The sequence below is a fragment of the Erithacus rubecula genome (assembly GCF_903797595.1).
Source record: "Erithacus rubecula genome assembly, chromosome: 3".
NCBI lineage: Eukaryota > Metazoa > Chordata > Aves > Passeriformes > Muscicapidae > Erithacus > Erithacus rubecula.
Window position 1 is genome coordinate 84,613,813 of NC_136689.1, and position 25,142 is coordinate 84,638,954.

The 25,142-nt window shown below is 37.1% G+C and overlaps 1 protein-coding gene across 6 annotated transcripts in view; it reads right to left on the reverse strand.

Moving 5' to 3' along the window:
- Positions 1 to 25,142, reverse strand: part of PTPN3 (protein tyrosine phosphatase non-receptor type 3) — a 154,640-nt gene that overhangs the window by 74,506 nt on the left and 54,992 nt on the right. For 4 of the 6 annotated variants that reach the window (XM_079300260.1, XM_079300259.1, XM_079300264.1 and 1 more), the window contains exons 2-7: positions 13,127 to 13,281; positions 3,741 to 3,848; positions 3,540 to 3,597; positions 2,453 to 2,531; positions 1,068 to 1,112; positions 113 to 165 (exon numbers count right to left, since the gene is read on the reverse strand). In XM_079300260.1, coding sequence (XP_079156386.1) covers positions 113 to 165; positions 1,068 to 1,112; positions 2,453 to 2,531; positions 3,540 to 3,597; positions 3,741 to 3,848; positions 13,127 to 13,281 — 498 coding nt within the window. The remainder of the gene's footprint in view (positions 1 to 112; positions 166 to 1,067; positions 1,113 to 2,452; positions 2,532 to 3,539; positions 3,598 to 3,740; positions 3,849 to 13,126; positions 13,282 to 25,142) is intronic. The other 2 variants (XM_079300261.1, XM_079300263.1) reach the window with 1 other exon arrangement.

The following is a 25,142-nucleotide window of genomic DNA, read 5'->3' on the forward strand; positions in this document are numbered from 1 at the left end:
CTGCACAAATAGATAAGGAAAGAAGTCGCTCCTGACTTTTCAGTGACAAACAGCCAAGAAAGTAGTTGGTCAAATTAATTCATTAACAAAATAATGGTTGGTTATTACTTACATTGTACTGCATATGATGCCAGGACAATAGCAGAATCCATAGGGCATGACAACCTGGAATGGAGAGGAAATAATTTTATTTAAACATAGGCTGTATGTGTGTCTGTCTCAGCCTAATTTATCTTCAACAAGTATCTAATTTTTTCTCACTAAGTTTGATTGTTTGCACAGTACAACTGGATATTAAACAGCTCCTTAAGTCAATGGAAATAACTAATCAGAAAAGGACATGCTCAGATTCCTACTGGATACTTATTCAGGAAAGAAAAAGAAAAAGAGATTTTCATGGCGCTCTGGACATTACTTTAATAGCTGTGTTCTGGTGTATTCAAAACTAGACACAAACACTAAAAATACACAAATGCCAAACACAAAGACAGCTCTGATCTTATGACCAAAACTGACTTTACAAAGGAAAAAAGCCAACACCTGTAGGCAACTGACATTTAGCAACAAATACTTGAACCATATTTTCCTTTATCCTTTTTTTAAAAATGTACAAACACACAGAAATCCCAGCCAAATAAACCATTGGTTATATGCCCACCATACAGGTAATATGCCCTGAAATAATGAGAAATGATAACATGAACTGCCTGTTGCTACTCCTGATTACTGCACTAGGTAGTGGGTCTTCAAGCTTGGAATTCCATGCCTGGCACACCAAGTCTTGCTTAAGTATCTCTGTGGCTGATGTTGAGCCTGTTGACACACAGCATCTCCTACACAACAGACTTCTAAACTGCTCTTAATAAGAGCTATGAGAAAACTTGTAACATTTCCTAGCAGTGGGATTTTCCTCTAAAGTAATGTTTCACAAGGCATATTTATGGGATAATTAGGATAATTTTACAGCAACAATACTCTCAATTTTACATCAACAATACCCTCAGGTAAAAGGCTTTTTAATTTTATTTTAAAAGAATTATAGAGAAATTGAAGATTCTTCTTATTACCTTCCTTCTGCAATATCAGTCTTCAACTGCAGAAAGAATAAATGCCTAGAAAAGATTTTTTTGGAAAAGAAACGAATATGCATTTATTTTTAAATGGTATTATTTAAATAGCTACATATATTAGTTTTATTTCATTAGATTTCCCAGCAAACTATACAAACAGATGAACAAATATTAGTGGCATTTACAAATATACAATCATACACCCACTTACTCTCACAACATTTTTAAGGTTCTTTGGCAGTCTCTACTGAAACTCCAGGGCCACAGAATTAATGTTGCAATAACCAAAATAAATACAATAATAAAATAAATAACAATAACCAAACCAAACTACTTAATTGCACTCTTTTTCTCCCTGGAATACTCATTTTGAATGCAACTTTTTTTTCAAAAAAAGGCAAAGCATCCCAAATCTCAAACAAAATTGACTGGAAGAGCTACTCAATGAAGGATGAGACATTTCTCTAGCAGCATATGCTGACCAAAAGCACTTAAAAAAATTCTCTAAGAGCAGTTCAGTCTTATTGGTGTGTTTGACAATGTTAACTATTAGTGATACTGAAGAGTGGGCATGTGAAGAACCTTAAAGAGACCTTAGAATAATTTCAGTTTTAAACTGCAGAACAGCTTTAAACAGCATGATTAACAAATAACAAAACAGGTCAAAAACTAAATTTTCTACAAGAAACATAATTTCACATGTTGTACTATTTATATTCCCAAGTTACTGAAATTAATAAGCAATGAAAGTGCTACAGAAATGCCAGATTAATGTGTGCCTTCAAATTCTAAACTCCAAATTACAGGCACTGAACAAAACAAGTATCCAATTAAAATATTGTGACAAATTAATTGAAAATTGCTTGTAATTCATGCACCCCACCATCCCAAAAACTCAGACAGGTTAAAAAAGAAAACTTTAGAAATCTATTGTAAACTGAAACATTATACATCTTTGCATGTTACAAGTAATGGGCAAACTGGAAAACAAGAACTGCTATCTGTTCTTCTCAAAAAAAAATAAACCCCACCCTCCCACACCCTCAGCATTAAATCTACTACACATGTTCAAAACTGACTCACTGTTGATATAAAACTTCTAAGATAGATAGACTTAGGGCATACAGACAAAAAAAAAAAAAGACACAAATACATGTACTTTTAACACCTCCATCTTTGTAATAATTTACACTCCTGCTGTATGTCAGAGTTGTAAGCTGTATCAGAAACTACTCATAATCAGCATGGCATCAAGCTCTCCATTCCAAATGCATTCAATACCAATAGTTATACAAAGTTATCTATGCAATAAAGCATAATTTGCCAAGCTGCAGACATGGGCAAGACACAGTTCATGGAAGCAAACATCAAACAGAAGTTACCTGGTTTGTTCTTGTTGAAGGGTGTTAGGATCAGGTATAAAAAACCTTACACGAAAATGAAGCGTGCAGGGAAAACCTCCTGCAATATTTTAGAAGAGCAAATCAATCTTTAGTTCAATAATATTTTCATTCCTATATTTACAGAAAAATTACATTAACAACTACATAGAAATCTTATGTATTTTTTAATAAAACTAAAAGAAACTATGAGAAGTCTTTCCTAACGGCCCAACATCAACTTTGAGAAGAAAATACTCTCACATGTAGTAATGCTTTCATTTAAAAAATTACCTTTGCACATTCTACTTTGCATAAAATATATTATTGAGCTTCCTTTGTCTCCTAAGTATTAGGAAAGACAGAAGCAGTAAATATATGTAGGGTGTCTCAGCTGGGATAGTGCTCAGTTCTATCTTACATTAAATCACAGAAGTTCACCATGCTACTTTTGTGTATGAATTGATACAAAAATGCATGATCTGTAGCACAAGGTAGAAATGAGAGTGCTGAAAACCTCCTAAGCCTCCTAAGCTGCTCTCTGGCCAGGGTTATGCTGGCTGGCCTGTCCTTCCTGGTGAGCATTCTGTGTTACCCAAAGTTGGGTAGAACAAGACCTACTAGTACGACAAATGCACCTGGAAGTATGTGGCATTGGTTTTTTGGTTAGTTGTTTTTTAATAAAAATGCAATTTGGAGTTTCTTAGTGTATGTGAGACAAGAAATTGCCAGAACCTACACATGAAACTGGCTATGCCTCCCTCAATCAAAACCCCTCTTCCTTTGCTTCTCTTTCAGGAGGAATTCTGGCACCACAATATGACTACTACTTTCATGCCATCTAAGCATGTCTAACACTGCTCAGGAACCAGGTTTAGCTGCTATTACAGCATCAAAGTTAATGATCTACCAGGTCTTATTTCCACTCAGGTAGCAGTAAGGAGAAGGATCTGCTGAAAAGACTGGTAGACACAAGACTTGCTCTTGAAGAAAAATCTAGCACCTGGACAATATGCATTTTTTCTAGTCATAAGAGCATAGAAAAACAGAACTACAAAGTTACAATCAAGATAGTAAAAACAAGTCTTACCTTTTAACTGTTTTCTAATAGGTTTGCTTGGTTCAAGCCATCGCTGTGAAACGAAAAACTATTAGATAGATTAAAAATATTTACAAATAAATACTGTTTCTTTATATGCGTGTGTGTGCATGAATATGTGTGTATACATACATGTGTATATATTTATACACACCTAAACATGCACACACATTTATTATTTACTATACTTACAGGTGAATCTACTGAAGTCTCATTTTGCTGTAAACCAAAATATTCCTTCTCTGTCACACCCAGCTGGTTATAGGTCATATCCAACAAAATCTGTCCAGTGTCTTGTTTCTGAAAACAGAAAAGTTTAAAAGTGAAACCTTACAACACTTTCACATTTTAAGATACAATTAATTGAAACTAGCTTGGTTTTGGTTTTTTTCTAATGCAATTCATGAGTAAAAATAGTTGCTAATTCATAATTTCAAAGTTTTTCAGCAATAAGAACTTTATTCTGATAAAGGTTTGGGTTTCTTCCCAAAATACTTTAGTCACATGAAATTTCCTAACAGAAACAGACATGCATTCCAGCCCTTGATGCAGGTGCAGCAAATTAATTGTAAGCAGGTCACCCTTCCCCTGCCCACAGTGGGAGCAATGTCCTCTGGAGCAGCAGCTTGCAGGATGGCTTGCAGACACGTGGGGCTGCTTTGACCCTTGCTGTCCCACAGAGCAGCACAAAGGAAGCCGTGCTTCCACATCAGTTAAAGGCAAAGTAAGTACACACTAGGATGGGGATACTGTGATCCAGCCATAAGGATCCCATACTTCAGCCTGCACTCTCTCCTGCCTCTTAGTCCCTACATGCTCAGCTGCCATTCAGCCACCCCATTTTCAGCATAGATGTCCCCTGTGACAGCAGTCACAGAAGAACTGGTGCAACACGGTATCAAACAGGCAGCAGAGATCAGAAGTCTAAGGCTGGTATAATTTCCCTCCAAACCAAAAAATCTCCATGCCATAGCATTGTGGAGAACACATTAAACAACTTCTGCCAAAGAACACTGTGAACCAATTCTATTAAAAAACCACCACCATACACAGAAAGAAAAAAACAAAGACTGCAATCCTAAATATGCTAATAAGTTATAAATAGCTTGCTGCATTGGGTTTGTGTGGCTAGATTTTGGTACTGGGGAGGCATCAGAGCAGAGATGCCCCTGCAGACCATGGTGAAGCAGCTCTGTTCCTGCAGCCATGGTGTCCAACAAGAGAGCCAGAGATCCACTTGCAGCCTGTGGAGGATTCCATGCCAGGGCAGGTGGATGCTTGAAAGAAGGCTGTAAATCAATGAGAAGCCAGTGGTGGAACAGTGTCCTGGCAGGAATCTGCAGACCCACGAAGAGAAAAAGAAACTCATACTGGAGCAGGTTTGCTGGTAGAACCTGTGACCCTGAAGGACCTCAGGGAAGAGTGATCCATATTGCAGCAATTTGTGAAGAACTGTGGCCCATAGGAAGCCCATTGAAGAAATCTGTGGAAAACTGTCTCCCATGGAGACACTGGAGCAGTGTAAGGACTCCTCTCCCTGAACAGCAGGAAAAACAACCTGTGGCAAACTGAGCAAAATCCCCATTCCCTGTCTCCCTGTGCCACTGCAGTGGAGAAGGCAGAGCCTGAGAAGGAAGGATGAGTGATGAGAAGGTGTTTTTAAGATTCATGTTACTTGTCATCCCACTCTGATTTTGTTTGTAGTAAATTCAATGATTATCCCCAAATTCAGTCTATTTTGCCTGCAACAGTATTTGGTGAGAGCATACCTGTATGGCATCTTAGCTGTAGATTTTTATCTACAGAATTTCTGGACAGAGCAAAAAATCAAGCCTATTTACTTTTTTATTAAAAAAAAAGAAAATCAAAGAAAACAAAGTTTCCTAATTAGTTTAAGATTTTTCCAAATGTCTCTCTTAAAAGCAGAAATAATCTGCACACATAAACCCCAACTCAAAAAAACCCCAAACCATAAAAACAAAAACTCTGAGGAAAATTATTTGAACTCCAAAAGACAAGCACTTTATTCTTGAACAAATTTCTTAAAAATTCAGCTCTGGTTTTATTAAATTCTTATTTCTTAAGAAAATTTCTTGATTTTTTTAAAATAATTTCTTGCATGTACAAGCCACATTACTGTGGCTAGCCCCAGTTTTGCTCAGTATGGAAGTGTTCACTTACAAGCCAATTCAATTATTTGCTTAAACTTTTTTTATAATAGAAAAGCCCAGGAAGTCCTGTTCAAAACACAGATTTTTATTATTTTTATTAGGCTACAACACTTGAGATTGAGTGCTTTAAAAGCAACATATTCCATGGTCTTCCCTTATCTCATAGGAGTTATCTTCCTATTTAAAAGATGGGAAGAGAAAAACAAAATTTCAAGCAAAGGATATCCACTTGACTCATCTTATTTTGGAGAATGGAATATTATCCAACATTTTCTTCTGCTAGAGTAAAAATCCTAGTAGCTCATTTGTAACTTGAATGCTCAGTGTTACCATATCAGGATATTTGCCTCCTGTGAAAAGGTGTGCCCATTTTTCTGGAGTAAAGTCACATGTGGAAAACAATGTAGGCAACACCCAACTGTTGAGACTACCTTTTCCTCTCCAGTAGTCTCCCATCTTATTTAACTTTCATGAAAACAGTTGAGATCTCACAATAAATTTGAGTCCACACGGGCCTGTAAAGCCTTGTGCCCTCCTTCTACTCCAGCTCCACATTCCCATTCCCCACCTTTCAAACTGGAATAGTCAAACCACAGCACTGATCAAATCCCACTTTTTTTCTGAAATAGCATAGGCTGTAATCCAGCTCAGAAACTCTGAACTGCCAGTGACAGGTAAGGGCCATGCAGCCATGCATTCCTGTCACACACAGCCACAGCACCATGCACCTGTCAGGCAGCTCTGTCCAGCACCATCAGTGACATTGCCACCACCAGGCAGACTGAGATTTGTCCAACAGAAATTATCCATATGTGTACACAAGAGGGCCCTATGGAAACAGCAGATGTCACCCTCTGAAACAATGGGCATTTCCTGGCATCAGTAAGATCATTTTTAGCACTGAACATATTCATTTCCCCAGGGTGAGGTTTTTATAAGCAGAAAGTTAAAACACATTCAAGCACCTGCACAACTCAAAGGCCTAATTGCACACCTATGGTGCTCACTCCTGACAGCACCTAAATGAGCTCCTAAAGTTATATTATGACCAACAGCAGTAATTACAGGGAATACCTCGATGAAAGGAGGTGTTCAGGAATATCAGGTTTCATTACAAAAGGGGCAGGACAAGACCACAGAGGGTGGATTCTTCTGCTAATTTTTACTTTGAATTTCAACACTCTTTATTCTTTTGGTCTCCTTTCTTCAAAATAGCATTATCTCCTATTTCCATTCTTAATTTCCATGCTTCCAGTCTTTCACCCCAATTCGGCTGCCTTTACCTTCTCTCTCCCCATCCCCTCACAATTGCACTCCTGCCTCTCTCCCAGCATGTAAGAATTGCTCAGCCTTCTCACTGTTTCCCTGTAAAGCAAGCTCCCCACTGCCACATTGTTGCTCAGCAGTCACAGTTCTCTCTTTGCCATGTTCCCATGGGTCTCCCAGCTCTAAACCCAGCTGTTCAGCCAGCACTAGTCTCATCCACCTACACATCTATTCACTTCCCTTCTGCCTCTCCACATTTCTTAGGAAAAAAAAAAAAAAAATCCAGAACTACTTTTATGTGCTTCCAGTTCTCGTCCTCTGGTACTAGAAGAACAATTTTTTTTCCAGTGCCTAGGTCAAGCACCAGTCAAGAAATCTAAGGTAAGTAAAAAATGTTATTTTAAATTGTTCAAGATTTCTGGTTAAAATTCTTAGTTATAAAGGGTTTTGTTGTTTTTTGAGGAAATGTTTATTTCCTTAAATTTGGTATTGCTTTAAGAAATATTTGTATTATTTTTCAGTCTGTATACCTAAAAATGACCATACAGCTCATGCTGCACAGCCTTCAATTTACTTTGTGTATTAGCAGTTTGGAGACTGAGGTGTAAAGTGAGGCAGGTTAAGCATGTCACATCACCACTTCTGAATTTTGACATCCATTCCAATACAATTTATAGTCATGGCATATTCAAATATTACCATGTGTCAAGTGCTTTACAACACATTTTAGCTTCCCTGTGCTATAGGAGGATGGCAAAACAATATCACCTCAGCTGCTCAGCTATACTGGGTATTCAAATCAAGATCTTAACCCTATCAACCATTAGAGCAAAAATTTAAGACACTCCTAATTAACCTCTTGCTTTTCTACAATGCAATTAAAAAAATTATGGATTTTACGCACTAGCCTGCACTGCTATAATGACACAAGATAACCTTAACAATTTCAAAATTTTTACTGAAAAGAAACATTTTCAAGAAGTTTGCATGTTTCCACCTAAAAAGAACTTTCCATTTATTTCACCTTCACACCATCTATCAATCCTTATTCTGAATTGTTAAGTGCTTTGCATCAACTACCTCATAACCACACACTATTCACCTCCATTTAAATCTGTCTTCAAATCAATTACAACTTATGTTTTATAGGCCAAAAATTAATACTTGGTGCAGTTATAATTAACACCTACTACATTCTATCCATGCCACAACAAGTTCCTACAACATTTAGGGAATTTTAATTGGTCAAATTCAATTTCTAGTAAGTTAAACAATTGTGAGGAGAAAAAAGTTCTTCATTATTTTTTAATGCCAAATACTGCAGTGCTCAAGACTCACTGCCCTAAGAACTGCATAAACTTAAGGTGAGACTGTTAGAACCTTGGACTTAAGAAGCAAATATGCATGTAAAGCTCTTCAGGTTGTTAACTTCTGCAAGGTAAGTGGTACAAAGTGACAATTTCAGAGGACAGTGCAAAGTAAAGCATATCTCCCTGTCCCCTGCAGAAGCTTTGCCCCTGCTTTCTGGCAATAACCACCCAGTTAAGGACCACCTAAGCTTTTGTAAATTCAGCCTCACTTCAGACACAATACTCACTGCCTGTCACATGCTGTTGGAGGTCATCCTTTCCTAATGTTGTCTGTAACACTCATTCACAACCAGACAGCCTTTGGTCCTAAAAGATGCATGAGCCTGAACACAGCGCTACCACTTTCTTTTAATTTCCACAGTAATTCTACACACAGCTAATTTGCTCATCTATTATCTCTGTCCTTTTCTCTTCCTGGAATTTATTTATCCACCTGATACTCTTATTCAAGCACAGATGATTTTGTTCATCTAGAATAAACAAAACAGGCTCTTTCCTAAGGTCCAGTCTTCTGCAGAGCATCCTAGTTTTACTTTCTATGCTTGCCTGACTGAACTTCCCTCTCTTGTCTGCAAGAGGCCGGGATCCAAATGTGACATTCCCTGAAGGGCTCCTCAATGCCAAGACCAACACTGTAAATAGTTCCTTGACACCGGCTGAAGATTCTTGCCTGCTGCATGAAAGCACTCACCTTTTTCAGAACAGTAATACGTGAGCAGCTCAGCCTGCAAACTGCCATTGCTCTCTATTGTTTGCAACTGAAAACTGAGCTTAAAAAAACATTACCTCATCTCATAAAAGCTATTAGTTTACACTACTGACTTCCATTTCTGCAATTACTCCTTGTTTAAGATAACCTGCTACCTCATATTGCTGTATCTTTTTTGTTGTTAATAAGGCTCAAACTTAATATTTTTGATTTTTTGAAAAAAATTTCAAGAGCAACACATTAATGAAATCTGTTAAGAACTCCCTTTAATGTCCTTGCACTGTTTAATATCTCCTTTACACCAAGATCTATAGGCACCTCCTCAGCTAACTCCTGGCCCATGCCATAACATTTCTAGATTCCATGCACTTTAGCACAGTATTTTCCTATATAAAGGTCACACAAAATATTTATCCAAGGGCAGAATTTTAACCCACTGCATTTCCTCTGCCTCACAAAAATGATTTAAAACAAACATATAAATGAGGTTAGTCATTTCATTCTAACATGGGAAAAATCTCCCCTCCGCTAATTCTTTCCTTCAGCATTTATTATGAAGTCATGCCCCACAAAGGGCTCAGACTAACAAGCCTGCTGTAGGGCAGATCACTTTCTCACTGTCCTCAAAGGAATCATCAAATTTCATACTGTCTTATTGCTTTCCACTCCAGTATACTGCCCTGTCTCAATACAAAACTAAATATTTGCTGCCAGCCTGAAACTTCATACAGCAGTTCTTTCAACATGCAGGGACACAGAGTAGCATTAAACCATATTTTATTATCAAACAATACTGAGTAGGAAAACTGGGTGACAGACATACAAAAATTTTGCATCATTGCATTTTTCTATGAGTTTAAAATTATAAAATTCACAGCCACAATCAAAAAGAGCCTCTAAGACTTGTATCTCTGTCCATTATTTTAAATATACCAATTGTAGATGTAGTTGTTCATTTTACAATCATATTCCTTCTCAAATATTGGAAGAAGAAACTTAACTGAGGTGGAAGGAAATGGAAAAAACATACCTTACAATTCAAGCTTCAATTCATGCAACTTTTTGAATTATTACAGCCTCATCATTTTATTTGTAGAAGGAAAAACTATTACTGAAAGCAAATTAGTCTAAAAACAAAAATCACAGGTAATAAGAGAAAAAAATTAACTCAGATGGACAAAGCAATTCAGAAGTGATCTGACACTGTCCCTTTTATCCCTTCTCAAAAATCAGTTTACTGGACAGGTGCTTTTTAAGTGGTCATTCCTGGTAAATGAGTCAAAGTAGAGCAAAACCAGAAAATTCCTGCCTGTTTATATCAAAAGTTACAGACAAATTTGCATTACTGCACAATGCAATATACATAATACAAAAAATACCTACTAAAGACACTCAAACATTGTTTATGGGCAAATTCTGTATATATCATAATGACAGCTAACATTTTCTCTAGGTGAAAAGCCTATGCATTACAGTATTAGAACAAAACAGAGAGGACATTAGGGACAGAGATAAGTTAAGCTTACCATAATTCTGAAACACCCAAAATTTACTGGGAGGCTTCAAGAAAGCCTGTATATAATTAAAATCAATTGCAACATTCAGCATTAAGTGCAGTCAAATCTTTGTCTCAAACATGGTTTGGAAAGAACATTTCCAACTCTCAGCTTCCATGTACCTTCTATTCTTTGCCTGGACTTTGGACATGTTCCATCTAAGTACTGAAACACACAACAGGGGAACAAGAAAGGCCATTTCAGCCTTGCATAGTTAACATATTCTTTGGACTGTAAGCAATGTAGTGGAATGTGTCTGTCTATACTCTCATGTGAACTTTCTTGATAATGATGACCTAAAATCAGCACATACCACAGGTTGTACTGATTAAATCTTTGTGATACCATGAATCCAAATTTCAGATTCACTGAAACTATAGGATAACACTTTTAAATAAAAACATTGAGCAAAATAGCCAATCACTTTGCTTTTCTGCCAAATCAACAAGTTCAGGAGTAAAATGGTACTGCTCTCTTGCAATTAAGTGTTTATTTACAGCAGGTCAGGATATCAATATTCTTTAGAATAAGTGATTAATAAGAATAATTTTTCAGAAAGGAAATCATGCAGCTATCTTCAGGTTTCTCAATAGATAGAAAGCTCCTACAGAGCAATAAGGAGTCCTACATCACCCCTATGCAGTTCAGCATCACAGCTGCAGTAAAAGAGGCCCTTACATTTCCTGTATGAAGGAGGTAACCAGCAGTGCTACCCTAGGGACATGCTGAAGGCAGGGAGAAAATTCAGTTGGGTTCAGAATTTCAAAAAACCGTAGAATGGTTTTGTTTGGAAGGAACCTCAGAGATCATCTGGTTCCAACTCCCCTACCATGGCCAAAAACACCTTCTACTACTCCAAGTTTGCTCAAAGCCCCATCCAGCCTGGCCTTGAACACTTTCAAGAATGGGACAGCTGGAACTTTAAGCAGCCCATTTCAGTGCTTCACCACCTTCACAGCAAATAATTTCTTCCTGATATCTGATCTAAATCTACCCTCTAGCAGTTGAAAGCTGTTCCCCCCTTGCTGTATCATAACATGCCCTTGTACAAAGTCCCTCTCCAGCTTTCTTTGGTACTAGAAGGCTGCTGTAGAACCAGAATGTCTACACAGTTCCTTCTCAATGGTTCCCATTTTGCACTCACTGCCTAAAGGGGGAAATGGGAAGCAAATTTCACTTGTATAATGCTGGACTTCAGGCCAAGTACTGCATGTAAAGCTGTGTAAACATTTGTTTACAAAAAACAAATATACTACTCTGCATGGATTTAAAACAAATTTTGAATTCCTCATTTTACAAAGACCCTTGTGCAGAGCAGGTGGCAATTATGCCAGCTCACTGACAGAGAAGGCAATTCCTAGGGCACGCTGAAGGCAAACAATGGAAATTGTATACTAACATGTTGCTCCTTCTTTTTCTTACTCTCCTTCTACTCCTCTCCCCAACATTATACACTTATATGAACACACAGCATGCAAAATACATACTAAAATGAGGCTAATTCTGTATATACTATGGTGAAAACAACCTTTCTAACACATCAGAAAATTTGTATTCCAATTAATATCCAACAGACAAAGTAAAAAATAAAATCAGTCTGTAGAGAATAAGACTCAGGAAAATAGAGCTTTTGAATGAAGTTTTGAACATCCTATTAGAAAGCACCGTGTAACCTAAGATATTGAAACAATACAGTTTCCTCACAAAATGCTTCTTCTCAAACAAGGTAAATCAGATAAAATAAGTATCATAAAAAGAAATACACACAAATCTTACACACAATTCTACTTAAATTTATCCGCAATTTTTCTGCATGGTCAGGCAATCCTAATGAAAGTTGATTGAGAAGTGATGCTATTTCCCTTATTTTCATTTAAAAATGAACAAATATTTTAAATCGGTACTAAAGGTTATAAACCTTGCAGAATAAACACACTAAAAATACAGAATACAAACTTCCATTAATCCCCTTTCCCTCCCCACATCCAATTAAAGGGACTGCACTGAAGTACAAAAGACTGAATAGAACAGTCCTACTAAGCCACAACATCTTCACTGTTGACATCATCTTTGCATTTCTGAAAATATGTACTGACATCACTACAGGAATTTATAAGGCTTCCTTCTTTCAGGGGGAGTCCTTTTTACCTGTCCTTTGAAGGAGGAGCACATCCAAATTCAGTAGCTCTCTTTAAATATTAACTACTTATTCATAGTTGCTAATGATCACCAGATCTGTTCCTTTGTGGCTCCTGTATCATATAGGAGACCCTTCTCCAGATACAATCTGCATGCCATGATTTTATGACATTTAAGTTGGTTGGCTTGAAAGTAAACTACAACAGCACATTTTAAACCCATTTCATAAGCAGTAAATCTGCAATTTGTTATGGCAAAGCTACATCTTCAACATCTTTTGGAGACATCATGCCTCAAGGTCCCACATTTCATCTGCAGCTTTTGAACAAATTTCTATGTATTTAAAAAGGAAGTTTTCCAAACTTACGTTGACTTTGAAGCTTTGTACTGAGCCATCCAAAAAGTGGACGTTACAGATGATTTCTGATCGGGTTTTCTCTTTTGGCAGCTCTGATGCTCGTATGTTATTTATCCTCCCACCTAAGGCTCGTAAACGGGAGTTCATAACTATTGCTGAATAACCTATAAAACAAAAATTATGTTTAATAACAGTTCTTATGTTTGTTTTTCAGAGTAACTCACAACATCATGAAGACCTCATTATACACCAATTTAATAAATGCTTCTTATAGAAAAGAATAAGTTGTAAAATTAGCCTGCTGTAAACCAGAACATATATGCTTAAGTATAGAGGGGCTCCCATGTTGTCAATGTGAACATTATCGAGAGAATCTGAGGTGATCCCAGCAATGTATACCTAGGTTAGGAATTTAAATCAGTAAAAAACCTCAAACACCTACCATAAAGTAGGAAGGCAATGTCAAGACATTTTCTACATATTTCTGCATTTTTAGGTTTCACAACAATAATTCTGTTTACTCTCAACTGACAAAACAGTCTTGAGTTAATGCAAATCAGGTTCTATCAAGTAATACTTTCTTTCAAGAATATATACACAAACACCATATGTAAGGCAAGCGGAACTAACCTTAAAACATGTCAATATTTTACAGTCTAGCATACATAAATTCATGAAGCCAGAAATTGATAACAAAGAAGAACACACCATAAGAAAAAAAAAAAAAAAGTTACTTTGCTGCTTAGGCTTCTTTCTTTTTGAAAAAAACATCCTCATGAAAACCAAAACTCTGAAAACCAGTTATTTAGAAATTAAAACAACCGAAAGAACATCCCATCAAGAAGAAAAAGTTGTTCATTGAAATAAGAGGTGAATTAAATTCAGACAAGCCTGTAAACATTTCAAGCCTCTCTTCTCTGGATCAGGTTACCAATTAACATCACAGCGTTTAAAGCCAGTTGGCCAGCGAAGCAGAGGATAGTTTTCCAGGTTAATTACCATACCAATTACCAAACCACACCTCACTTATAAGGGGAAAGCAACAAAGGGACTTGCATAATATGACTGTTACATAGACTGCTGGCCAAGCTAGACAGGACCTATATGAGTATTATTTTGTCATCTCCCCTTTTTTGTGCATCTGCCTTAAAACACAGGCTGGCTTTTCTTTTACACAGTTATAGAAATGGAACAATTTAGGGGAAAAAAAATCACTTAAAATATCAAAGCATTGCATCTCCTACACATCTCTTTGACAGGGAAACATGAAAAGCATGAAGAGCCATGAAATGTAAAATTGTATAAGTGGGCTTTTTGGGGTTGCAAAGACAACAAAGCAGCACAGTGATGCATCTTCACTCAACAATGTGTAATCTATACTCAGAAGCAGCTAAAACAATTGCCTTCTCACAGACAGCTCAGAAGTCAGACACACATTAGCATTCAACACTTCCAACAATACTCTCATGGGGTTTTTTTGTCAGAGAATTAATAGTTTACCATTGTATTTTTTCTAAAATCAAAACTGTAAGCTATCAAGACTCATCTTTTAGCCAGCATGCATTTTTTTCCTCAGAAAAGGTGTTGTTTGGGGGTTTTAGCTGTTTGTTTTTTCTGGTTCTTTTTTTTAAAGGAGGGGACAAAAAAGAATAGGAAATCTTTAGGAGAATTATGAACAATATTTCCATATAAACCACCAAACACTCCTATTACTTTGCAATTTTTCTTGATATACTGTCTGCAGTTAATCATAGTATTTTTTTTTTTAATATCCAGAAAATGGGCTAATTCAGGACTGGTTGCTGTTAAATAAAGCAGTTATCCAATTATCAAGAATTTTCAAAAAGTTGATGACAAACTATGATTGTAGAGGAAGACTTCAATCTCACAATCTCTAATTTTCTAGCAGCTAAGTTTTAAACTATTTATTCAGCACTCTGTTCACTTTTCACCAAACAGTAAAGTGACTACATGAATTACACCACAAAGTCCTTTCTCCATTCTCCACCTCAGCTGGCATCACATTTGCAGAAACAGCTCTCTACCCACTAGTCTACGGATGGCTAAGTGGAAGGTTATCCTTCACTGTGGGCCAGCCACTAGATGACAGAATGTTTTGGTAGCCAGATTCAAAGCTTCATCAGCCTAGCTATCAGGGCTCAGCCTGCACTGCGATGCCTAATGGCCCCAGAACAGAGACTTCTCCATTCCGGGGAAAAAAGGCTGGAAAAAGTAAAAAGTTTGACCCTTTTGCTTATAATCTCCAACCTATCTTACACTTCTATCATTCCCTTTATCCCCTAATTATATTCCAACTTTGCAGGCTTCAGCAGAGAGCAGAAATCAGAGGAGTCTCCATCACCCTGTTCCTGATCTACACCCAGAGACAGGAAGCAAACAATGTTCAGCCCCTGACACCCTAGTGCATAACATGCTGTAGGTTACACTACACTTGGAGACCCTTCAGGTCTTTTGATACCTAACCCTAATCCCGCTCCAGGAGAGCACTGTTTTACAAAGCATTACAATATAGCCAGATCTTGCTACTCACTCATTCCAGCTTCAAATACAGAGGCCAATAAAACAGCATCAATAACATTTATATACATATGAGCTTGCCACCCAGAAAAAAAAAAAAAAACCAAGAAAAAAAAAACACCACCAAATCACTGAAAAAAAAAAAAAAAAAAAAAAAAGAACCTGAATAAACCAAATTTATGATTTTTATTTAAGTGACTGTGCATAGTAGCACAAGTAATTGCAGATCCATTTCATACCATGGTCCCTCTGTAGGAAGCCCAGCTTCTCTCCTGGATAACCTAAGCTATCCAAAAACTAACAGTAACATAACACATACTGCAGTCCATTATAAAATGAGAGGTGCTTAGTTTGAAATTTCTAGTCTTGCACTAGTTTTTCAGTTACCTTTGGCTTAACACCTTCAGGTGATCTGCTAGATACTGGGTTATATGCCCAATGCCCCAAGTGAAGTAGTGAGTTGGAAATTCATCATGAGAAATTCAAATCTGCTAGCGTGACCAGTTTGCATTGGGTTCACAAATGAAAACCTGCCTTACCATTATATGTAAAATCACACCAGGAACACAGAGCTCATGGTTTGTGTTCACGGCATGCAAAGAGCTCCAGCTGAGGCTGTCCTTGACAAAGCCAGCTGACCACAGGAACTGTGCCAAGACGGGGACAAATGGCTGAGTGTTTGGACGCCACAGCTATCAGTCAACCAGAGCTCCTGGGGACTAATCAAGCCCTAGGAAAATGCCACCAGCAGGAGTCCCCAACAGAGAAAGCCACACCTTCTACTTCCCACCTCCATGGCCTTGAGCAGCTCTGTGCAAAGCCTCAGGGAGCTGTGTTACAGGTGTCACACCCCAGGAACCTGCCCACACCACTTTGCATGTCCCACCTCAGCGTGCTGCATGCTCAGCAAGTCTGCAAGGAAACAACTGAGTGAATCCCTAGCCTAAAGGGCAGGGGAAGAAAAACAGGAGAGAGGTGAGCAGCTGAATGGTTGGCATCTTCTCCAATGACTTTTCATCCATAAGAGATCTGTGTTTAAAGCTGGATTTTAAATAGGGTCAGATCACTGGAATGGTTTTGGATCTCAGTGCAACATGAAGGAACCTGCATCAGCTACTGCTTTTGGGGAAGGCAGAGGGGCCACTGAGATCCCCAGCACCACCAGAAGTCTTATGCTTCTAAGCCTAGGGCTCTTAAGCACTGGCAATCACCCTCCAGCCCTGAGCAACCAGAACCAGCCATTACATGCAAGTTTCGGTTCCTGTTTGCAGCCTCAGGAAGGAGGCTGATTATGAAACAAAAATCAAATTTTAAAAGAACCTGTAAGACACTTGAACATTATCAACAAGTGAATACTTCAATTTTTTTTCCCCTTTCCCTAAAATAGAATGTTTTCCCTAAAAAAAATCCAGGAAGTTGGGAGGTATATTTTAATTAAACAAACAGAAAAAGCCACTCTAAAACACAGTTACTTTCACAGTTATAAACTATAAAACAAACATGTGAAATTCTATCCCATAATGAAATCATGCAGTAGGCTTTCAGGAGAAACAAATGCAAGTACAGCTATGGAAAGAAGTTAATGTTTTCCAAGTACATTAAACACATTTCTGGACAAGTTTGGTTATGCATGCCTTCTCCTACAGTAACGCTGCAGTCAAGCAGAACAAAAATAACATGTTTTTCTCATCTTTTGTATTGAAGACTGACTTTTAGAAATACCTTTTCTCCATACCAGCATTTGATTTTTTTCCAACTGCTCAGAAATTGTTGTTAAAAAAACCTAAGACTCCATTATCAGTAACAATACCATTAACTTCTTTTTTACCAAGTAATTAAATCAAGGGTAGATTTGCTGAGTATACACTCAAGAATGTTCTACATATAATCACAGTGTACAACTGTTAACAGTTTTGTTGCATTTATGATTGAGAGTTGGTTGTTTGGTTTTTTTTAATAAATCATTTATACCTCCACTTCTTCGGGTAAATAGGGATAATTTACTCCTGTAAATGGTTGCAGTCATGTTTTTTTTCTAGGAGGAGACTACTGCACTAATTTTCCTCAGTTTATTATAGTCTTGACTGAAAATGTTGGCCTCTCAAAAATCACATCTGTAACAGAATCTGTGTGAACACTATTTATAAAAGGATAGTGCTTCAAACCTCCTTTCATTGTCTGAGTGACCACCCCTGACAAGGAAGGAGAAAACAGTAGTACAAAGGACATGGCCAAGTCTTGTGGCCTTTCATTAACAATTGCATTTTATAGTGACTTGTTCCTTTACTTAAAAGATATTAAATAAATGACACAGGACTGGAAAGAGGTATATCAAAGTAAAGGTGCCTTTGTAACTATGTGTATCCCTGAGACAACTAATAGGAATGCTCTTCAGTGTGTACCAGCCCATTTAGTTAAGAATTATTCACACACCTCAAAACTGTATCTATCATCAGTGCTTTTTAACAATGACTAAATTATTCAGCCACATTATCCAAATAGAAGACTTAGGCTTCACTCACCATGTATGAAAACCAGGTTCTGCTTTCATTTTTTGCAGAGCAAATGCTTCACCTTTTCTACATTCCCAACAAGAAACTAGATGCCTGCCTATTAATGAAAAATTCAGCTCTTCTATTTAGCTGGAAAATCCCAAGAGGTATTGACCATAATAAAAAATACTGGGCATTACTAAATCAACAACCCAAGTAGAAGATAAACTTCATTCTGTGCACTGTGTGTAGGCCACTATTTTCTCCTTATTTGCAGTTATTTTCTCACAAAATTTTCCTCACATATTCATGTAAGTTATATAGAAAATCAATGTGGAAGCCAGAAGCAGTATATTGAAACTCCACATATACCTTTCAAAGCAGTAGCTGTAAATTTTCAAACCACTGCTCTTTAAGAAAGACAGCAACGTCATTGTAAGAGGCTCTTCACACCAATATTAAAATCAACATGAATAAAATTAATGAATCTGCTTTCTTAGATTTCACACCAATGATATTTTCAAGCACAGCAAATTTATTTATCTGCTGTTAGTAAGCAATAGGTCTGAATGTCATAAAAAAATTGCACTAATAAGGCTTAAATCATTCTGGTTATCATCTTACGTTTTCCAAAAAACAAACAAACAAAAAACCCTATAGGCAGAGATTCTTCACAGAAAATTAGTCCACATAAGCAAAAAACATTTTAAAGGCATTTTGAAGTTATACCTTAAACAGGCATAACACTTATTGCCAGCCCATTTACCAGAACCAGCAGAGAACAGAGCAAAGAGAAAACATCCTTCCACAGTAAAATATAATGATACCTCTCCTTCATTTAATAGCCTTTAATGCTGGAGTTCACCCACAAATAAGCCTTCAGGGTAGACCACATACAATATGACACCTCTATTTGTTTATTTAGAATGTACTTCAAAGCATTTTAGTTTCAATGAAGGCAGGTACAAGGAAAAAAGGCTTGTTCTAAAAACAAAAACCAGACCACAAGTAATTGTGAAAACTCTTTCCTATTCTAACGGGCACTGAATTGGAATCTAGCTTATTTCACTTTTAAAAGCCAGTAAGTAAATCAACTAGATTTGTTCCTATGTCTAGAAATCAAATATCTACCTATCTACAGTAATCATTGCCTCTTAGAAGAGAATCCAATGTATGCAGGTGAATAAATTTTTAAAAATCCCTACACCCCTGCAAGAGGTTAGATGCTTATTTAGTGCATAAAATTGAGTAATTAAGTGATTTGCAAGCCTTCCCTTACCTCATTTAGCTTAACCCTGGTAAATCCATATTGCAAAGTGTTTTCATGAGAAATCCAGCTATTTTAAACTCTGGATTCAGCAAGAGCACACATGAATGTCAAAGACAGACTGGAAGAGATGGATGGGAGAGGAAATATGCCTCTCATACTCCAGGTAATGCAAACAGTGTGAGCAGCTGCAGTATCTGCTGCAGAAAAGCCACACATCACAATAAGCCACCCATCCTTATTTCAGTTCTGCTTCCTGGGACCTATGTACACTCATGCAGCTGCACTGGGGACAACATTCTGTTCTGGCCATCTTACAGTGGCAGAGTAAAAACACTAAGTGACACATCCTTTTTAAAAAGGGAATATTCACCTCAAACATTTGTTCTGTATGTACATATCACACACACTAATTCCAAAACAAGTTTTAGAGATAAAGATTGCATTTCAACTTTTCTGACATCCTTCTTCCTCTACCCCCTCCTCTTTTGAAAAAGGTGTGCAAAGATTTACCAAAAATATTTTTACCCAAAGAGTCTTAAAATATGCACAGCTTCAGGCATCCAAACAGTTCTTGCTGTTAAGACTAAAGAGGCAGAACAGGCTGCTATCATAGGGTAATAGAGATTATTTGACCAAAATAACCATGCTCTTTACATAGTAATAGCCTTTACATGGGGGACTGGGGGTTAGAAGGATTATCCCAGCCTTTCAGCAACATGTTCAGCAGCAAAGACTGCTTATCTGAAAACTTAATCTTGAAATCAGATAACCTAAAGGTAACTAAATTCTAGAAGAGTTTATTAGTGGAAAAACAATACTGACCATAAATTTCAGTGTTGTTCAGATCTTGTGTTTTTAACATCCTTTATTCCAACTTCTGAGGTAAATATTTTGGTCACATTTGCAAAGGATCAAACAAACTTATATGAATAACTCCTCAAACTTCAAGGGTGTAAATCTGGTCTTGCCAACTTCACAAATGCTTTTTTACATTAATATATAATAACACCATGCAGGTAAGGCATTGCAAATGTGTCAAGTATGGAGATAGTATCTACTGCATGCAGAGGGAGTGAGAGCAGAAAAACTATTGGGAAAAAAAATTAAGAGACCTGCTCCCTACACTGCTAAAATACTGTGAAATATAGATGAGAACAAGACATGCTTAAAATGCTTTCACATTTTTTGCAGTTTTTAGTACTCATGTCAGAGCTCTTTATGATGTTTATTTTTAAAAGCCATTTGTAAAATAACACCTTCAGCCAGTGTGTTGAGGGCAGTGAACAGCTTGCTGCTTCACTTCCTGCACCCTGCCAATCAAAGCCTTCAGGAACTCTATGGCTTCCTCTATTGCCTGCCTCAGCTTCAAGCAGACCACAGAAAAAAAGAAAATCAGCTCACCAAAAAATGCAAGGGTTATCACTACTTTATTTTCCAAATAATGCCTTTGGGAAGTAACTAACAATGTTGCATTGAATCCAAAATAAAAACTGCAGAATAAAAGCCAAAGTCTACCTTTCCTAGCTTGGTAGTGTCTTACAGTAAGACCACTGAAGAGTGGAAGTGATCACTGAGTCAAAGTGAAAACTGAGCACTGCAGTGCCCAGCTATCAACATTTCTCATAAATATATGGGTTTACATAGAATAAATAATTTATGCCTTCAAATTTTCAAAACCAACTAAGTAAGCATTCACCACTGAAATTTACAAAGACAAGCAACTAAAATGCTCTGAAATCTTAGTTATCAAATTAATCACCATACCAAAACTGGAATACAATAAAGACCTCATATTCTATTAGCAATAAATTGTGTGTCATGAAACTTCTGTATGACACACAACATGAAACAAGAACCACCATGCCAATTTTCCTGCTAATCTAAGTGATATATCTAAGCAGAATTGTAATCATCCACATGACAGATTTGGGAAGAGATGTAGAAAATAACCAAAGCTCTGAGGATTAAAGCGTATTTCCAAAACATGCTTTTAGAGGGAAATTCTACTTTTTACTATATCCATAGTATTATATATTAATCAAACAGTCTTGAAATTATTTGTTCTACAGCTTTTAAAACACCTTAAAGTAAAACCAGGATTATTCACACAAATCCCACACTATCCACTATGCTTGTATGTTAATATAAATCTCTACCTCCTATAGGGTAACACAAACAAACACATTTAAATTTCACTTTTGAGAATGTTGCTGAAAGTGTCAGAAAAGCATAGAGTCCCTGGATAATGCTCCCTGTGTTAGACATCCTCTTCTCTGATAGCAACTTTGAGCTGTTGTCTTCCACCTATGAGTTAAAAGACAACTGATCTACATTGAAACATTTCATTTGCCAATGCAGCAAGATGACGGCCTACCAAAAAAAAAAAAAAAAAAAAATTACAAATTGCAGATAAAAGACATGTAGAAAAAAACCCAAACAACTTTTAAAAATAATCCTCTCCTCATATCTCAAATGCATGTCTAAAGTAAATTTTTCCTGCACATATAAACCAGACAAATAAAGTTTTTTTAATTGCTGCCTCCAATTAACACAGTAATTTTGCATGTCAAAGCTACAATTATCAAAGATTTCAGTCTTTTCAACAGGACTGATATCATTGTACTTCACATTCATCCTCTTTCTTTAAAGCAAAAGAAATTTAAGCTGTTTTTTAAGGAGGAAGAAAACAGGAGATTGTAGACAGAACAGTGTATAGACTCAACACAAGGCTGTGAATCCAAATGTTCACATTCTAATTCTGATATTGCCACTATTGACATTTTGTGAATTGGTCACTTTCCTCCTCCCCAAATTGAACACAGATCATGACAGAAATAATTGCCAAAGCATACTTTTCAAGACTTTGAAAAAGCAGGAATAGGTAACCAAACTATGGATACAATTAAGAAATTGTTCTTCTACAGAAGGATTGAATGGCCCTTAAATCTGTCAGCTCAGAAAGATGCTGCTGGCAATGGAGACTACTATTTGTTGTCAAGGGGGAAAGAAGGAAAGAGAACACCTTAATCATGGCTGTGAGAGTATTAATGAGTACTGATGCCACAGAAAGCCAACTCAGCTTTTAAAGAAAACAGAAATTCCACACAAAATCCAGTGATGGATTTTGAGAAATAAATAGCCTGAAATTAGAGATGACTGAAGTTTCCTTCATGCATGGGCACAGTTAAGTAGCAGATCAAGACCTACCCACAGTTACCTGGTGTTTTCCACTGTGGGCAATACTCAACAGAGGACTGTGTATCATTCAAGCTTGGGAAGAAAAAGTCTCATCACTGGCAATAAAAAAAACCTCAGTCCATACTTTTTGCAAGAAAACATTTCACATCTCAGAAGAAAACATATCTAGTAAATTGTGTTAATAAACAAAGGATTCTTCAGAATGATTACGAATAATTTCTCTGAACCCAGATATTTCTTTTAGAATTGAAAGCTTAAAATTTCACAGAACTGTTTTCTCTACATTTGTGTTTCATATATTTTAAAATCCACATTTTTGCCACAAGCTTTTGAAATATTTTCCATTAAGCATGACAGAAGACTTCTGCTAAAAAACCTATGGCTTTAATAGGGCCCCAAAGGGATTTGGAACACAGCACTGGCAATCTGCAGTTAACCACAGAATACTAATGAAGAAGATAAAATGGTAAAATAATCAATAATCAATTTACAGCAATTCTTCCTCTAAAAGAAAAAGGAAGGACACAATAGCAATTCGGAAATTGAAAGTTGTTACGAAGGGAACTTCAAGCTGTATGGACAGAAAAAAGTATTTCTTTTAGAGACTGTAATTCTATAATGCCATTTATACTCCAGGACTGTTCAAAACAACACGAGTTCAGGAGATCCTCAAGTCTCACAAAACTAACTGAAGGACTTACACAAAGTTCTACCCCGTGATCTTCAGGAAAGAATTTGAAAATGTGATGCAGAAGTCTTGTACCTCAGAATCAAAACCTAAACAACATGATCAAATTAAAACACCTCCTGATACTTTGGTCATAATTTCTTGTTTTTACATATTCAGATTAACAAAACTGAAGACATTCATGAAATAAGTTTACTTGCTCATGTCCTGTGAGGGGACAAAGGGAGAAGACTACCTCCAGAAAATTTACAACTTTTTACATGGGCATGTTGTGATAGGAAAAGGGGTAATGACTTAAGCTAAAAGAGGGGAAATTTAGCTTAGATATTAGGCAGAAAATCTTTACTACGAGGACAGTGACACACTAGAATGGGTTGCCTACAGAAGCTCTGGATGGCTCATCTCTGGAAGTGTTCAAGGCCAGGCAGCATAGAGCTTTGAGCAACCTAGTCTATGGAAGATATTCCTGCTCATGGTAAGGGGTCTGGAAAAAGGTGATCTTTAAGGCCCCTCCCAATCCATTACATGATGATTCATAAGTCAAGAAGAAAAAGCAAACACACACTGTGGAAAGCAGTCTAGGAACATCTGCATTTTGTAAACAACTGCCAGAGATGAACAGCTTACTGCAGTTGTTTCCTCTCTTCCTCTCATCTGCCTCCCCTATTTATGACTAACAGAAATATTTGTATTTTATGCTTACCAAAGCACACCTCTTTTTTGCCTTTTCAGTCTGTTCCACAGACTTCAAAACATTTATTATCACAAGAATTGGTTTTCAGTAAGATCAAATTATTTCTCCAGGACCTGCATTAGCACTGACTTCAGCTCTGCAGATTTTGCACAAGTCCTCTTCCTGCACAAAGAGAATAGGCAAACAAAAAAAGGCAACACTGCCACCCAAACTGGATAGACATTTTTCCAATTTCTGCATGTGCTTGGACATCCTCACTTTAAAAGAAGAAACTAATTCCTCTGCACAGTGAAGAAAAAATAGAGCAAACATACTACAAAACATGTCCTAACTTGCAAACAATTTGTGCTTTCTGGTTTTCCATCAGTATTTAAACAGTGTATGTTTCAAACCAGCAAAATGTAAACATTTACATCTTTACATCCCTGTTAGGCAATTTTTTCACCACCCTACAAGATTAACACACACCCTGTGACCATGATGCACCACACCAGAAGGAGACTGCTCCTAAAGCATTCACTTAAAAGAGATGCTCCTGCATCTTCCCTCCACTGCAAACCCAGTGGCAGCTATTTCTTGGTCATTTTCTTCCTTTCAACACGTTAATTAATTTAAGCCCCCAAAGAGCCAAAAATCAACTTCCCACTCAGGATTCAACACAACTTTGGAGCCAAGCTCCAGCTGGACAGCAAGTCCCTGGCAGCACAGACACCTCCCTAGACCAGGGAAGGCAGAGCATTCCTCCACCATCACAGGCTGGGGTGAGTATATTGGGCCAGCTTTTAGAAAATACCTGCTAAACCTTCTGCCATGAGGCCACCAAAGTAGAGTGAGTATGAGCCATGCAAACCAAACTGGAGTTTGGGGGAGTAAAATGGAATGGATTAGAGTGAGATTTTGTAAAGGAGACTGGTAATAAACTACCTGCTCTTGAGTGAAGTACTACTTTGGTTTTGTCAGGAAACAGGGCAAGGGGGTTATTTTACGTTTTTTGGTATTTTGTTGTTTCTTCTCCAACTCTTCTACTGACATACTGACTTGCACAAATAATTCAAGTCAACTAAGGCAGTTTCTGTTTATTTTTAACACAGTGATCCAGCAAATGGGTATTTATAAAAAAACCTAATGTTGCTATCTGAAGTAAT